Raw genomic sequence first — 18445 nt, 5'->3', positions numbered from 1 at the left:
TGTCACTTCATTTGTATCATCACTTGCCGTTGTAATAGCTTCATTATGTGATAGAAAGTTTCTGTCATGTTCCATCCAAGGCAACGCACAAAGCTCTGTTCTCATCATTAATTAATATGCATTCTTCAGCTGTCTCTTTCATTTGTTGGGTACATACTAGTTCAGATGCAGCAGTCAAAACGTTAATGTACTGGGAAAATTCTGTGGCTGGGAGTAGTTAATTCTTTACTCCTCACAGAAATATAAAAGCTGTTCAACCGTTTCTTGTATAGAGAAAAGCATATTCAAATATCATGTTTAAATCAAACATATTTACTTTTGATTCGGTGCTTTCTCATTTATGAGTATTAAAAAATTCGAAAGAGTTACAGTTCATGTAAAATATTTGTAATTTGGATGCAATGCCGGGCACCTGGTGTTTAACAGAGGTAAACAGGCATATGTCCCGCGTCCTCCACTGTCCAGTGGCAACAAATCCTTGGAGCCGCACGAGGCCGCATCGAGAGTTTATTTAAGATTTAAGAAAGGTTTACAAGGGCAATTGTTTGACATAAGTTGATGGATTACATATGTGGTTGAGGTGACATACAAATTTCACTAACACAGATAACATTTTTACGTTTTTAAACAAATGCTTACCTCTTGGGATTCTAAATTAACTAATTAGCTATATATAATAGCAATAAAATAACACTAACTAGTAGCAGTCTAAGTGTAAAGATACGTGTTTAAGCGTAAAGTGCCGAGATACGACAGAGATTCGGCAAAAAGAACGCACTACCAGCAATAAAAACAGTTGCAGTTAACTTTACTGTTGCCAATTCTTCAATCATAAAGAAGTACAAAACGTTCAACAGAGATAATAATATATGCAGAGCATTAACTGAGTGGCTATGTGGGAAGAGAGGTTTGTTTACATTAGCTAGTTGTTTAAATGGTGTAAAAACTGTGAAGTGCCTTCAAAAAGAATGACAAATTACAAATTCTAATACTTCTATTGTTTTGATAAACAAGTGTGATACGTCTTTGGAAATATAAAACTATTTAATGCAACTAAAAAAAAAATCTATGTTTTGGTCGAATTTCACTTACCTGGTTCCCTTAGAAAAAGTTTAATGATCTTAAAAGATTAAACAACAAGCATTTCTATTCAGGTTATCGTGAAAAGTGTTAAGCAATATTTTTTCTCCCAAAATAGAGATTTTATTCCTAGAATCTTATAGAATTCGTGTTCTAGAAAACACAAGCAAGCTTCTGCTTTGACGCGCAGTCATTTCGTAATATTCTTTGCATTCATTAAAAATGAAAAACACTTTGAATTTTTTGTACGATTACCAGATTATGATTCTAAAGCAGAGAATATTAGTAACATATTTTGAGGCTTTCAAAATTTATAAATTACCTGTGTGAAAATTATTTCAGCATATCAAACTTAACAAACCTATAAATTAAAGACACGAATAAATCAGAAATCAGTATTCTTGACTGTAATTTAAGGAGAAAAATCAACTTTGAATTATTCCAATTAATTACGCAACTGATCTGTCACTGTTAATTGAACATGACTTCAAAAATCGCAAATTTTGAAATTAAATATTCTGGTCAAGTTTCTATCATACGGCAGTCAAACTTCTTATAAATTTATTTTTTCGTAACGCTTTTCTCGGACTCAGAGTCCTGCTTAAGTAAGTAGTTTATGGGCTACAAGTAAAGTAACACTTCCGACTGAATTTTACTGAAAAAATTAATCAAGTCTTTAGACTCTTACAGCTCTAGAATTACTACTACTATTTTCTGCAATATTTGGATTACTAGGGAAGAATTCGCTATCTTTCATAAATCAAGCGGCCAGTGGGTGACAGAGCATAGCTGCATGCTTCGTCCGCTGAAGTTTCTGCACAATTTCTTCTCTCGCTCGCAACTCGGTCACTCTTGTTTCGGAAACACAGTTTCGGTCTAGCTGCTTTGACAGCATCGAGGATTCAATTTTGGAATACGCAATTCGTGTATACATGGAGATAGATTTGAATCTAGCTATATATCAATCATATCGTCTGTTTCACGCACGAGCGTGAAGTGTTGGAATAATTCTGAAATAATATTAAATGAGATTTTTCCCCCTCTTTCCCGAAATAATTTTTTTGCTTCGCATGAAAGAAAGATAGATTGCTAAATAGATATTATGGATATCGGCTTCCTAATTAATGGATTTGAAAAATAGATATATGAATGGTGTATGTAGCTGGATTTTCTGAGGATAATGTTGTTGCAAAGTTTGCATATTTATTTGACTGTATTTTAATTTTTGTTTAGTTTTACAGGCCCTTTTTATTTATTGGACTAGCAGCTAGAGTGGCCAGCTCTCTAAAGTAGTTTTTATAAAAAAAGAAAAATATATGCATGATGATTTTAACGAATCCAGCTTGTGCCATTTCATTTGCTTGTGTCATGTGTGCATTTAATATTTCTAGTTAGACATCTCACGATTTAAATGCATTTTTATTTAAATGAAAAAGACTGAAAGATGTAGGAAGAAAATGTACAAAAAAAAAAAAAAAAAATGTAGAAAAAGCATTCGTAAGAGCTGCGATCATTGCTTTTAAATCACTTGGTTTGCAATGGGATATCAAGCTTACACTTTAATAATTTTCACTTTAGTGTCTAATTTAGCGTTAGTGTACACTTATAGCAGCACGATGGTGCATGGAAGATAAAAGTATTTTATTTAGGGCAGTGGCAACACGTTGCGTTTAAATATCGGAATTTGTTGATTAAAATTGAACCTTGCTTTTTTCCCAATGGCAACAGTCTCGAGGCAGTGGAGATAAAAATATTTTATTTAGAACAGTGGTGTCACTTCCTCTCAAATCGTTGAGTTTGTTAGTCAAAAAGGCATTAAATTGGTATAAATATGAAATAAATTAAACTGGAAATTTAAAATTCTAGCTTCGTGGTGCATTGAAATATAGAAATGTAAATGAATGAAAAACTTTTAATTATATCAGCAATATTTGTGAAATCTGTGACTTTAAAATAGGATATTTAAAATAATGTTTCTCGATGAGATTCAAAGCTGAAAGTTAACAAGCATACTTTTAATGAATCTCTAATGATTCATACTTAATTTGGAGTCTCTTCTTGTTATCTATTTGAGGCAAGTCCCCAGGGACAGACGGAGCTATCCGAATAGGCGCCGATGCCTGTGACATTGTTTTGTAATCTAACTATCGATGATTTAAAGAATATGAAACATTATAATATCATAATAGGAGAGGGAAAGAAATGTTTTAGATATGCCGGCAAATTTAGGCAACTCTTCTCCTAGATTAAGACCTTCACATGGACATAATGGTATCCACATACTGCTTTCTTCATAGTACTAAACTTCAAAAGGGTGCCATCAAATTTGTTCTATTATGCCAGGGCTCTCTCATGTCTTGGCGAGCGAATAGTAGGTTTGATAAAGTCACCGACACCACTGTGCCCATTCGTGAATCTTCATCATAATTTAGGAGTAATCAACAATGGGTGTCCCGGCACGCTTGATGAAGGTTGCTTTCTTTGCGATACCGAACTTTTTAAAGATGCCAGAAAATTTGTTCCTTTATGTCAGGGTGCTATCGTGTCTTGGCGAGCGACGATCAGCTTGAAAAGGTGCCAGTAACCTTTTGTAAACGTTCTGACTGTTCGCCAAATTTAAGACTTTTACAGGAGTAATTTTCACATGAGTGTCCCGGCACCCTTGACGAGGTTTCTTTTCTTCAGGATACCGAGCTTCATACGAGGGCCGTAAAATTTGCTCCTTTATGTCAGTGTTCTTGTGTCTTGGAGAACGATGACCAATTCGAAAATGTGCCGACACCCTTTGCAGCTTGTGTACCAAGTTTAAAACTTTTACACAAACGACCTTCACATCGGTGTCTCAGCACCCTAGACGAGGGTTGCTTTTTTTGCGATACCAAACTTCCTACGGATGCTAGTAGAACACTTCCCTTCATATCAGGGTGCTGTGTTTGGCCAGCGACGATCAATTTGAAAAGATTCCAGCACCCTTTTTGCCCTTTTCTGACTGTTAACCAAGTTTAAGATATTTATACAAGTGACCTACACACAGGTATCCCGACAGCAGAGGATTTGCTTCCTTTGCGATACTAAAGTTCAAAAGTGTGCCGTCAAATGTGTAATTTTATGTCTGGGCTCCCTTGTGTCTTTGCGAGGGATGATCGACTTGATAAAGCGTTCGTGGCCCAAGTTTAAGAGTAACCTTCACATGGGTGTCTCGGTACCCTTGATGAATGTTGCTTTCTATGCGATAACGAACTTCGAAGGATGACAGCAAATCTGTTCCTTTACACCCGGGCGCTCTGTCTTGACGAGAGATGGTTAAGTTGAAAAGGTGTCAGTACCTTTTGTGCACATTTATGATTAATTACCAAGTTTGAGACTTTTACACTCGTGACTTTCGGTTACAGCCGAAAACCATCGCGGGCGAAACCGTCGCGGAGAAAACATCGCAGTTCTAAAATATCGGGGTACAAAATATCGTGATCGAAAATAAAGCGGTTCTAAAACTTCGCAGTTTAAAAAACATCGTCGTCGAAATTAAAGAGGTAAAGAATTAAAGTACCTACAAATCATCGCATGACGATAACATCGCACACATGCGTTTTTCAAATCGCATAGTGACATATTATGTAACTGACTTTTGTCATAACTAACAAATCGACATCTAAAAAATTGATTGCTCGCTATACATGAAAATGTAAATGACATTTTAAAAATAAAAGGGAAACAAAACAACATGTAATTTTCATTAAAACAACATCAGATTAACAAATGTGGAAGAAAATAATTTGATCATTAACTAAGTAATTTTTATAGAGGTAACCTCATGCAGTAATTTATCTTTCTTTTTCTAATCATTTTTAGACTATATTTTTAATGAAAAATTATCAGTTAAACTTCATAAAAAGCGCAATTTATTAATGACCTTTGCTAATTAACTATATAAATTTTAAATTCTACTAAGCTTTTTAAGTTGCATTAATTTTCTACTCATTTTCAATTTTTAAATGCTTAAGTTTCCTTCTTATTTTTTCAACAAAAATTTATTAGCTCCTTCAAATATATAAAATATAGAAGTAAAAGAATCCATCTTTCCTTCTTGCGCTCTATGATCTTTATACGAATCCAGCTATGATGAATCCAGCTCTCTATGATCTTGCGCTCTATGCATTTACAACTTTCAGAAACTGAAAACGCGTCTGTGCGATGTTATCGTCATGCGATGATTTGTAGGTACTTTATTTCTTACCACGATATTTTTTGACGACGATGTTTTTAAACCGAAGTTTTTGAACCGCTTTATTTTCTTCTACGATATTTTGTCCCACGATGTTTTCTTTTTTGCCATGTTTTCTCCCACGATGTTTTGTACCACGACGTTTTCGCCTTGCTTTGTTTTCTCCGCCACGCTTTCGTCCGCGACGTTTTCGGCGGACACTTAACCTTCATATGGGTGTCCTGGAACACTTGCCGAGGGTTCGCTTTCTTTGCGATAGCGAACTTCATAAGGGTGCCGTCAAATTTGTTCCTTTATGTTAGAGCGCTCTTTTACCTTTAGGAGCGATGATTGATTTGAAGAAGGTGCCGACACATTTGCGCTCGCTGGTGACTAGATTTTTACACGGGGAAACCTTCAGATGGATATCCCAGCAGCCTTGACAAGGGTTGCTTACTTCAGGATATCAAGCTTCATAAGCGTGCCATAAAATTTTTTCTCTTATGTCAAGGCGCCCCTGTGTCTTCGTGAGCAATCGCCCACTGCTGTCGCCCATTAGCTGTTCTGTTGGAGATTGTTTAAGAATTTGCCCGAGCGACCTCCATATGAGTATGTCGGAACCCTTCATGAGGGTTACTTTCATCACGATGAAGAATTTCATAAGGGTGCTGAAAAATTTGTTTCTTTACACTAGGGTGCTCTTGTCATCGTATGAATTTAAAAGGTGCCGGTGACTTAAAAATTTGCTGGCGCATTTTTTCAAGTTACCGATCATACCAATCCTATCCGCATACGTTCATTCATCGTTAATTGAACTGTATATGCAAAATAATGCATTTATAATTACACAATTTTGGTATTTTTTCTCAGATCAAGGCAATCAAAAACGCCGAAGGAGTGGCGAGCAGACCAGAACCGAAGGCCAAGACAGGTATTGTGGATCTACAAATCACCGACAGGCCTTGGCTTGACTTACAGACCAGCTACGCAGCCATTGCAGCAGCTAATTACGAATCTCTGGCTGAACTCATAACCGCGGTAAGAGTGTCAGGAAACAGATTTTAAACTAGAGACAGTTGTATGTCAATCAATTGAGTGATCTTATTATTAATTTGGTTTTACTGTTACTTTCGTTAACTCTCGCCAGTATAAAAATTAGTACATATAATGTTTCTCTTATATTTCCCGCAAACAGCGGATATTGAGTTTCTGTTATCGTATTACAGACGATGCAATCGCGGTTAATATTATCATTCGGATATTGTTATCGAAGTGCTCAAGTCCCGCCAGCTTGTATACGAAAACGTGAAAAATACATAACTTATTCTGATCAACAGTTGGTTAGTAGGATCAAACTATTATAGAATAAATTTTTTAAACTAAAATAAAGTCGCGAAACAAAGTTAGACTTAATTTTAAAAATTTCCTAGCGACAGAAAATTATAGCCAAGTGAGGGATGAACTCGCCAAACAGCTTGGTTTCGATTTCAGTCAACCATTTAAAATTGGGGAAAATGTAACCTTAGTGTGACGTAGATTTTGAATCACGCTATGGACTTTGAGAGCGATAAGTTTCAAGTCTTGCTTCTACAGGAACCTTCTGCAGAATTTTTTCACTTTGAAGAGAAATCACTAAAAACGTCTATGACAAACTAAGATTACTTTTTTGCTTAATTTAAAATTTAATGTTCATTCGGTTAATGTAATCAAAATAGCCGTGGACAAAAGTATTCACAACTGAACAACGCCTACTGTAATTTAGATAGATCTATCAGATGGGCTGAAGGTCGCTTCCATCGCCCATTCGAAAATAGAAGTGATAGAACTATAAAAAGAAAGGGAACTTTCAGTCTTTTAAACTTTGCGTGAATTTTGCTTGCGTACTCAGCTGTGAAAATTTTCAACAGTCTTAGATACTTTAATTTATTTATGTCAGTTCTCCTCTCACTTTTAGCATTATAATACAATTCTTTATTTCTATAGTAGAGTGAAAAGTAGCTCGACAAAATAAGGACAGCCTATTCTGCTAGTATTAAATTAAATGTTATCACTTTTTGCTGAGCATTGCTGTGGATGGAACTGAGGATATTAGGCTTGGGTAAAATAAAACTAATACTTTTGTAATCATTTTATGTTAAAGTCATTTTGAACTCGTACATAAACTCATTCCGTTTTTAGTAGAGGCGAAATATTTAATATGTAACATGTAATAATTTATTGTATTAAACAGTATTTCAGTTCTCAAACCAAGCAACTGCAATTTTAAGTTTCATAGAAAAAAACTAAAAATTTTAGGTGTTATCAAATGTTAGAATTTTGAGAACTAGCTGAGCTATCTGCAAAACAGCCGAGTGAAAAAACAAGGTCTAAAACTTTTCAACTGAAAATGCTCAGCTGAATATATTTTAAAAATTAAATTTACATTAATTTATATCACTTACATCAGCTATGTGGTTATAATATTCATTCATTCATTCATTCATTACAAATTATGCCGAAATATTGCATTTGATGCAACGTGTCCGGCTCATGACAAGTATGCCCGAGGGGCACATGACATATTAGTGTCTGGACCGAGTGATAGGAGGCAATAGGAAATGGGAGAAAAAGGGGGTGACCACTGGACGCCACAAGCAGAGAATCGAACTTAAAGCCCAAGACCAGGAGAGGCAGCAAGATGTGGAGTGTCAGAGTTAAAGTTGTTCATGATAGGTATGCTAAGAAAAAACATGATATGTTTGCAAATACAATTTTATTACATAAAATAAATACAAAAGAAAGTACAATAAGTGAGCATATACAAATACAAAATACAAAAGAATTCGAGTTGCAATACGAAAGTTTATGTACAATATATACAGAAAAGATGATGTTGTATGAAAAGACTGATTAAGTAGGAAAATTAGTGTCCCTGGTGAGGAAGGCCGCTAAAGGTCTGATTTTGACATCTTCAGGAAACACGGTATAGTCGAAAACTTTAAAGTATTTCATGTGCGAGCAGTTTCTCGCCTTATCAAAAAATTTCCGATTTGCATTATGGAGGAAATTCTCGATATTCTCTATTTTTAAATCTCTATGGAGAGTTTCACTAGAAACATAAAAATGAGCATTCGTGATCTGTCTTAAAAATTTGTTTTGTGTGATCTGTAATTTCTTGAGGTCATTTTTCGAATAAGTCGCCCAGGCTGGAGACGCGTAAGAAAAGATAGGCCGAATAATGGTAGTATAAATATGCCTCTTTCTTCGTAAGTCAAGTTTTGAATTTTTTCCGATTAATGGAATAAGATCTCTGATAGCCGCAACTGTTTTGCCTCTGACTTTTTGGTTATAATATAAAAGCGAAATAAATATATTTATTATTAAAATGTATAATCTGACTGGTTGGTAACGGCTCACTTTGTTAAGTAAGAATACGAATCTGAAAGGCAAATTAAAGATCTTTGTTACATCGAAAGAGATACTTGGGAAACTGGCTATTTGCCAAGAGATGTAAAAATTAAGTAAAACATGTTACATTAAATGCAATAGGAATACTTGTCAGGTCACGCGAATGATAAATGTGACGGTAGCGTAATGTAACGATCTAAAAGCTGTTTGAAATACTTTATTGAAAATGTTTCTATTATTATTTTTACTTGTCTTGCCTAAAATTCAAAAAATAAATAAATAAATAATTTCCGTTTTTTTATTCTTTTTCAGTCATTGAACGAGAGTGTTGAATATTTCCAAAAAGACGGAAAGTCTCTGAAGTGGAAAGACTTCAGCTTAGAGAGCGAGAAATGTGTTCAGATCACGCAAGACCGGTCGGTATACAACGCAGTGTACAAGAACCATGGCCCAGACAAAGTAACACTGATGGTAAACCTTTTCCCCTTTAAAAAGGCATAATATGTGAAAATGAAGACTTATTTCGCAGCCTGAACTGCCATTGAGCAAAGTTTCCATCGCATATGCTTTGACGAAATTTGGCGACAATTAAAATTAATTTGGCGAATATTAAAAAGCAAAATGGCAACCTTCAAAAAATGAGAAACCTCGGCATGAGAACATCAAAAGTAACATTTATTGAGCAATTGTAACATTTATTTACATTTACTTGATTCTCATGGCTTCCTTTATCAAAACGGCGCCAATACTATCGCCATGTTTAAACTACCCGCGTATATTTTTTTTAATGGCCATTTTAGGCTTTACGCTTTTACTAAAGCCAGAAGCGGCGGTCATTTTATTATAAAGGCACCTAACAGGCGGCCATCGTTATCTTCTGTGAAGGAGAAAACAATTTTACATCTGTGCCTTCTCCGGGATTCGAACCCGGACCCTTCGGTATGGCAGTCCGACTCTTCGCATGTAGCTTGGGGCTTCCATATCTCCGCGATTTCTTTTAATATGGCATTAAATGGCTTATCTTTCCCAAAAAATTTCCGTCACATGAATTCGGAAAGATACGATTCTAGATGATGTCAAGCCGTACCCCTTTGCATTTTGTTTTAACAGATTAAATGTGGAATAACTCAAAATGTTATTCCACATTTTGAGTGTGAGCATCCGTTGGCTGTAACCAGCCTTTTCAAGCTCGCCTGTCTTATAGGCTCGCCAACAATTTGAATATATTGTCGACCCTTCCACTATATGGTCTTGGCGAGCCGTTCTTCTTTGTCTTTTGTTTCGCTATTTGGCCGCAGCTTCCCTATAAATAATTTCATTATGCGGCCAGTTTTGCACTTTTGCTCAGTATTCGTACAAAATTCTGTTCTCCTTTAATTCCTGCTTCTTTTTCAGTTGATATCAAGTTAAATGCAATTAATATTTTAGAGGGAAAATTAATGAGGAAGAAAAACGATATTACGAAGAACCGATTCAAATTCAAAAAGTTAAAGCTGTCAACATTTAAAAAGGAAATAATTAACAATAGAACGATACCACGAGGTAAAAAATGAACTTGAAAGTAATAATAATAAAAAATGTGGCGCATAAAAATATCACAAAAATTACTGGTTCTTTTCTAATTTATTATGAGTTAAAATGTTAAACATTTTAGAAGAAAAAGAATTACTGAATCGATGATATTATGCCGACAATATCGCACTCAAACCAGTCGGAAGATCAAACCGGTTGCAGGTTTAAAATCTGGGAATTCTATATACCTGTCGATTATTCTTCCGATTCTGATGATAGGCAGAGGTGGCCACTTTAACCCTGAGCTATCGTAATACTTTTCCTGAACAGTAGCTGATAGCTCGTAGTTAATCTGGCCGGCGCGGGGAGCTATAAAACATTGGTGCCGATGCATTTTTTCAAGTTACTTTTCTTTCGCCACAGCGTAAGAATGCTATGGCATACAGGCGAAAAGTTGCTGGCATCGTTATGAAGTTCAATATCGTGTGGTAACCGTCATCAAACTGCCGAAAAGCACACGTGAATATCTTAATCTTGGCGAACAACTATCAACTTGCACAAAGGTTTCGACTTTCTTCAGTTTGACAACCGTTCATCCAGACGCAACGGTGCCCTGACACAGAGACACAAATGTGTTCAGAGGTATAGCTAGGGTTTTTAGCCCTCGGGAGCAACTGAAGATTTTGCGCCCACTTCTGTTTACCAAGAACAACATTTTATTCTAAATTTCTTAATTACAATTTGGCGCCCTCTCGATGTTGCGCCTGGGAAGAGATTCCCCCCTTGCCCTAGCTACGCCACTGAATGTGTTGGCACCCTTATGAAGTTCGCTATCGTGAAGAAACCAGCCCTGATGAAGGCTGCCGAGAAGCCCGTGTGAAGGTCTTACTCTTAGCAAACAGTAGAAAGGTGCAGGCACCTTTTCAAATAACAGTCTCTTGTCAAGACACAATATTGCCTTGACATAAAGCAAATGTGTTGGCACCCTTATGAAGTTTGGTACCATGAAGAAAGCAACCCTCATCAAGGTTACAAAGGCATTCTTGAAGAGTAATAGTTTATTTGCATGAAGGTGTCGGCATCTTTAACATTTTATTAAATCATCAAGTGGCGGGAAGCGAAAATTCCTTGCTTTTATGCAACAGAGTAAAAAATTAGATCCATGAATTATGAATTTTCCACGATTTAACGATAATGGAGTTAAGACGTTCAATTCAACGCAGTTACCAATCTTTCTATTTTTTTTTTGGAAAATGTCGTTGATTTGATGTGCAATTTCAAATGCCATGGAGAAAACAAATGCAGTGCAGTAATGATGACATGAGTTAAAATCGCTAATGGGGGTGCGGTTGGCAATGGCAATTGAAATGCTTATTTGAAAGCAACAGACTAAGCTATTATCACGTTTATGGTTGTACCTTATTGTAAACTAATCTTTCAGTTCATTCTAGGTGGACATCGTGCCGTCAGCTGCCTACTCCGTACATATATTAATTTACTTAATGCTTTTTTTTTTGTTTTGTTTTTTTGTTGCTGTTTTTAATTATATTTAATATTATGATTAATCCAGCACTCATTTAATGTATTCCACAATTTGTAATGTATTTGATCATCTTTACATCTGTACCTGATTATTATAGCACATCCTTAATATAACTGTTTGCCTAACATGTACGATAATAGTGAAAAGTGTTCCGCTTAGCCTCAGCAATCCCGTCCATGCACCTTCATTCCATATTCTGGTCCTTATATCAATGTTCCTCGTTTCGTGGCCAATCCCCGGAGGACACAGTACTAAGCTCTTTATTTATATTTATTCATGCATTTATTTTTAATTCCATCGACGGGATTAAACAGGCTGAAAAGCACCTAATCCAGTGGGCCAGCTGTTCCGTCGATGGTGAAAAGAAAGAAAGTTCATTCTAGGTAGAGGGTATCAGTTTATATCTAGCTTTTACAAGTGTTGCGTTGTGTTGTATGTGCAACTCAAATTGTCGAATGAGAAGAAAAGAAGAAAAGAAAATTTGAAAGGATTGAGATTTTAATGTCACACCAGAGGATTTGTTAAGGTTTTTTTATGCTCTCGCTGAGCATCGCAGGTTACTCACCAGCTCTTGGACTCACTCCTGCTAACACATTTTTTTTTTTTTTTTTTTTTGTCTTTCTAGCTGTACTATTAAGACTTGCATCTGTACTATTATTAAGGTGCAGCTGTACTATTATTATTGTGACTTCTTCGCATTTACGCCACATAAAATTCAACACCAAAATCACAAAATATTGTTAACTGCATATGGGTTAGTAATGGATTGAATGCACACAGAACCAATGATAGCTTGATAAAATTTGTTTTCCGAAAGGAAATACTTTACAGTTCTGGAAGTTTTCACAAAAGTACTTGTACAGCTCTTCTCGGTATCACAGAGCGCAATCATAGTTACCACTTCAAATTACCAAATTCCTCGTCCAAGCGTAGCTCCAACGTGCCGGAACCGAAAGTTCAGCCTTTTGTTTTCGGCAAAGTTTGAAGAATATCTGTTGCGTCTGATATAAGAGAAGCGATGTGATGGCAGACCGTAGCTGGGAAATCAATACCATTTTTGCCTGCATGATAGAGAACTGAATCTTTTACACTTGCCAAGATCCCTTTCCATCATTCCTGCAACGCTTTAAACAAGGTCAGGAAGTATAGGTGTGAATTTAAAGGTATCAGAATTGTGTACAGCTGTAATTATGGATTTCTTCAAGTTGTCAGCTGTCTTGACGACAGCAAAAACTCTTTCTCCAATTTGTTTTTCGGTAGCAAAAACTTTTCCTTCCGTTTTTTCCAACTTTATTTTCAACCCTGTCTATTCTGCCTTTCTTAGCTTCAAATTTGTTTTCTATTATGACAGTAATTTCTCTTTTACTTTCCTTTTGAATTGCTTCAATCTTTTCTTGGCCCACATTCATCTCTCCTTTAACAGACATGACGGCCTCTTCCATCTTTTTACGTACGTACGGGTTTCATAATTCACAAGTGCACATCAGTATCGCCACTGAGGGAGGGGTTTCAAAACTGGACCAATGAGCTTCTGTTGCTCTTGTTACGTTGTATCTTTGAAACTGTGGATATGAGAGCATATTGTTGTTGACGTTTTATTTACAATTGTTTTGCAGTTATATATATGTGGCGCAGAAATGCTGCTAATCTCGTGGTGCTTTTATTTTATTAATTTGTTTAATCGTCAGCATGTCGCTTTCATGAAACTTATTACGCACTGATATTTGGATCAATGTTCGTCATATATTAACGCTCTTTATATCGAGAAAATGACTCAAGATACAATTAGCCTCGAATATTATGCGTTTATTAACGCTTCTGGATTAAAAGAATTCAAGTGTATATATATATATATATATATATATATATATATATATATTTTGAGATGAGAATACTTGGAATTATTACAGTGAATCTAGTATTTTCTTATCTCAATGCTTGCATTCCGTTGATTTTTAAAGTGTAACATTCAAAATATACATTGTGAATGATCTGGTTATACCTATTGCTAACATAAAAAGTTACATATCAATAAATTAAAAATATTCGTTGTGAATAAGATAATTCATTCTTTTTGAGGAGTATTTTTTATGCAGGTCATTTAAGAATGAACACTTTTTAATGCGAAATTTAACACACTAAATGTGTAGGAAAGCAAATTAGGAAAGTTCACTTTGAATAAAACTGTGCAATGGCTATTATTATAGAACATATTTTTCATATAGGCTGCAATAAAAATTGCTAATACTTCTACTATTTACATATGTAATTATGCTTATATCTGATCTAACTTCGGACTGAAACTTTTCACAAGAAGTCTACGATGCTTTGATTATTTTGTACAAGAAATGAAGTGGTAAAACATTTTCAAACACCATGCTTAAAGCACGGCAAAGGTCATTGTGAAATGACAGAAGTATTATTGGAAGCCCATTGGTCGATTCTAGAAACTACTCCCTCTGTGGCTATACGGATGTGCACTGACGAAATATGCATACGGGTTCGTAAGGAAGTGAATGCACACAGAACCGATGATAGCTTGATAAAATTTATTTTCACTAAGGAAACATTTTATGGCTCCGAAAGTTTTTACAAAAGTACTGGTACAGCGTTTTTCAGTATGAAAGAGCACAATCAATAGTTACCACTTCAAATTATTAAGAACGTTAAACACAAGAAAGTTTCAAATGCGTATCTCTCACAGTTATCTTTCAGTACTCTATGTTATTTCAGTACTCTCTGAGCTGAACTCTCAATTAAACTGATACTCTTTCCGGTCTGATATAGTTTTTTCCCATCAGCAAAGAAATGTTCAGTACCTTCGATTTCTTGAAATTGCTGCAAGGCATGTATGGTTACAGTTTCACAGGACCGGATCCAAATGTCGCCAAATGGTCTCCATTTATGGTGATTTTCGGTGATTGATTGCCAAATTTGGCGACAAAAATTACTCACCAAAACCATCGCCATTTGGCGAGACAGACATTTATCCTCAATGTTAAACAGACTTGCACTTGTAACCTTATATATTCCTGTGAAGTTTCATTCTTGATGTTACAGCATACGGGAACTATTACAATTTACATATAATTTCACTAAAATTACTTACATATATACAAAATCCTTAACAATATTTAAAAACGGTGTACTTTAGAATCCCTGAGGTACCGAAAAAACTGCCACTTTTTTTTTTTTTTTTTTTTTTTTTAAACTAGCCACTCTAGCGGTTAACGCCTAAAAGCGTTAACATTAAAAAAGTGCATAATGATTTCAACGAGTCCAGCTAGTTTCATTTAAAAAAATATATTTAATATTTCCAATTAGACATCTCGTGATTTAAATGAATTTTTTATTTGAATCAATCAGATTTAAAATTTTATTTTAAATATTTTATTCTTAAAAATATTTTAAGAACTGTGTTTATTGCTTTTCGATCCCTTGGTTTGCTTTCCGGTGACAGAAAAATTAAATTTGAAAGTTAAATATTTTACGCTTTACTGACTGGCAAAATATGTGAGCAGATAATAAGTATTATATTTGGGGCAGTGGCAACACATTGCTTTCAAATAACTGAATGATGTGGGTTAAAACTGAAAGAGAAATATCTAACGTTTTGCCAAATTGCAATAGTCTGGGGCGCCGGAGAAAAAACAAAGTTTTATTTCGAACAGTGTTTCTACTTCTCGCTTTCAAATCACCGATTTTGTGAATAAAAATTCTTTAAATCTGAACAGAATGTGAAAAAAATCAAAAACGAATTCAAAATTCAAGCATCGAGGCGCCCATGTTCGGCTGGAGGACTGCATGTTTTAAAAATTTACGTGGCTCTAGTTGCCCTCATTTTTCCAGAAGACGTGGAACATACAGAGTCTTCAATGTTTATTTTTTTTTAATGTTACATGTTGATAACATTTACCGGCAACAATCTGAAAAGTGATTCAGACACAAAAGTAATGCGGAAAGTAAGTTTCGAGTCTAATAGTGCTAACAAATCAGTATAACACTGAAAATGTAATTGGATGCCTTTCGAAATTGGAGAAAGGGCAAAGCATTAATAAAATTGCCATGTATTTTAAGTGTTATACCAAATAATATGAGTTGTATATTATTCATCCCGTCTTCCGTAAAACTCGACATCATCTTAATCCACACTAAGTCGACTTTGCGAGACTCTGCTGTATTTCGTAATTAACATTTGCAAATAAAATTCCAAAACACAAGTGTCCGAAAACAAAGGTGAGCTACACATCCAATTCATCAACTTCTTCAGATTGCAAGTTCTCAAATTTTTCAGCTATAGGGTGCCCCAACGAAAGCGCCAGATTTAATAAGCCTCCCATAATATTTTTTTAAGAAAATGGAAAACAGTTTTACGTATTTAAAACAGGCAAATGTTCCGACTTGAGAATTCAAATTCTATCTGGCAATACTGCTATTTTATCACTATCAGTTTATTTTACAGCTTTATTGTAGGCTTAAGTGAGATGGAGCGTTACACAAGAAGCAGCAGCGAGTTTTGATTGTGAAAAAACATTACAGATATGATACAAGAATGAAGAGTGTTATGCACAGACTGCTGTGAAGTTTCGTACAATCTTTGGATGTGAAAGTGCACCTAATGAAACAACATTTCATAGATAAACAAATCTGATGACGCAGGTTCGACAGCAGACCTCGATCCAGTCGGTCTGTTGAAAACGTCGTTCATTACTATACGTGATAGCTTTATTGCAAGCCCTAAAATATTCGAACTCTGAATCCCAGAAAGACTAGCAACGGAAAAACTTAAAACAGGGAATTTAATGTGTCATTATCCAGCCCAGTAGGCGGATATTTCAAAAAGTGATTACGAATTTCATTGAAAGGTTGCGGTGCTGCAGAGCAAGTAGCGGAGGACATATATCAGACATTTTTTTTTTTTTTTCTCCCCATCCTTAAATCAGAGCATTTACCTGTTGTAAATAAGCAAAAATATTTTCTACTTCCTAAAAATAAACTATTTTATTGGGCATATTGAATCCGCCGCTTTTGTTGGGGCATTCTTCACCTATATTTAAAAAAATAATTTTTTAGTAAAATATGAAGTACTAAAAATATGGAAAAAGTTTCATTATAATTTGATTTCTGTTCAATATTTTTTTTTAAACACAACATCATAGTATAAGCTACATTACATAACCTATATATGAAAACTTGAGAATTGTCATGCTAGTATAATTTTAAAATATTTCTTCGTTAATTACCACCGTAACTAGTGTGACAAAGAATTATTACATCCCCCTTGTGTGCTTTCGTAGCGTAAATGATAGCCAACGGAAGATTCACGGTTCGAATCCTGAAGAAAATGTACGTGATTTTCCATGTTTTCGCTTACGTAAGTCTCTACAATATATTTTACTCCTTTGTCTGTTTGTATATGAGAGTATGTGATTATTATGATGATGTATGTAATAAATTTCAGAATCAAAATTTCGTAAAATGATTGCAGATTTATAAACCAACCTTTCATTTCCTCAGGTTGCTTCCAGAAAGCAGATTTCTCCCCAGAATTCACGGAACCAAACCCGTTATCCAGTTTTTGCCAGTTTTTACGATTATGTGCCTAAAAACCGGAATGCTGTGGACAGTTCATCGCCTCACGAATCGGAAATGACTTCGATTTACGTTCTGCACAGATCTCGCATCACGACCGTCAACCACTTCGTCGAAAGAACCTCACTTGACAAAGGAAACCAACACATCCACCTGAGGAACTACTGCTTCGTGCTTCTGCAGCTCATTCACACTCTGAAAAGTCTGCAAGCAGAAGGCATCGAAGACATCGATCTTGACCTCAGTCGATTAATCCTGGTCGTGACCGATGAGGATAAGCCTCCCATGCTGGTGCTCTTCCCGGAAGACAAAGTCTACCTCACCTCATGCGATTCCTTCCACAGTCGGAAAACTTTATGCCAGGCCACCTTACACACAATGCTCCATTTTCTGCATATTCGCGACACAAATGATCTCGGTTTGTGTAAAGTAAATGGCGAACATTTAACTGAACCCGTGGCTCACACTTTTCGGGAAATAGCTAAAGTTCTGAGCGAGGAAAAAGCTTCGTCACTCTCTCAAGCAAAAGGATTCCTAGAGTACATGCTTTGGGGTCCTGTAGATGTTAAGACATCGGACAGCACGACCGAAGAGGCCGTGGACTGTGTTCTACAGAGATGGCTGGACTTGCAGAGGGCACAGATGGTGAAATCCACTATTCAGTACTTACAACTTAAGAAAGACTGCAGAGCGGCACTTCATGTTTACGAGGAATACCAACTGGTTTTCCTTCTGCAAGCTTCGGTGAAAAGTCTCAAGAATGTAATATCAAAATTATAAACAGGCTATGGGGAGTTTCAACATTTGCGATATTGTACAGTCAGATGTATTTTTTTCACCCATAATTAAAATTTACTTATTTTTACAATTTATCTTTGATTAGTTAATATTTCCAATTACATATTCTCGCCGGCAGCGAAAACGTTTATTCATATGTGCTAGTTACATGCCGCTTAATGTGATCGCTGTTATCATTTGGATATTCCATTTGCCGAAGTGTCGCCCATTTGTATATGAAAACAAGGAAAATATGTCGCTTATTGGGATCAATAATTCCATTAATAGACTATCTACCAATAAGTATTTGGAAACCCATGCAAATGCCTATGTCTGCGATCCTGATTTATGTT

General features: G+C 35.6%; 1 protein-coding gene across 3 annotated transcripts in view; it reads left to right on the top strand.

The window, feature by feature from the left end:
• The window catches only part of LOC118189053 (uncharacterized), a 230213-nt gene extending 212030 nt beyond the window's left edge, over positions 1-18183 (top strand). For all 3 annotated transcript variants that reach the window (XM_085825004.1, XM_085825003.1, XM_085825005.1), the window contains exons 8-10: positions 6152-6319; positions 8981-9139; positions 17241-18183. In XM_085825004.1, coding sequence (XP_085681130.1) covers positions 6152-6319; positions 8981-9139; positions 17241-18095 — 1182 coding nt within the window. In that variant the 3' untranslated portion in view covers positions 18096-18183. The remainder of the gene's footprint in view (positions 1-6151; positions 6320-8980; positions 9140-17240) is intronic.
• The last annotated feature ends 262 nt before the right edge of the window (positions 18184-18445 follow it).

This window comes from Stegodyphus dumicola, chromosome 10 (assembly GCF_044657685.1).
Source record: "Stegodyphus dumicola isolate Sdum_Otavi_A_Nest chromosome 10, ASM4465768v1".
NCBI lineage: Eukaryota > Metazoa > Arthropoda > Arachnida > Araneae > Eresidae > Stegodyphus > Stegodyphus dumicola.
Note: the sequence above shows the minus strand (reverse complement) of the source record. Positions and strands in the feature narration are given on the sequence as shown.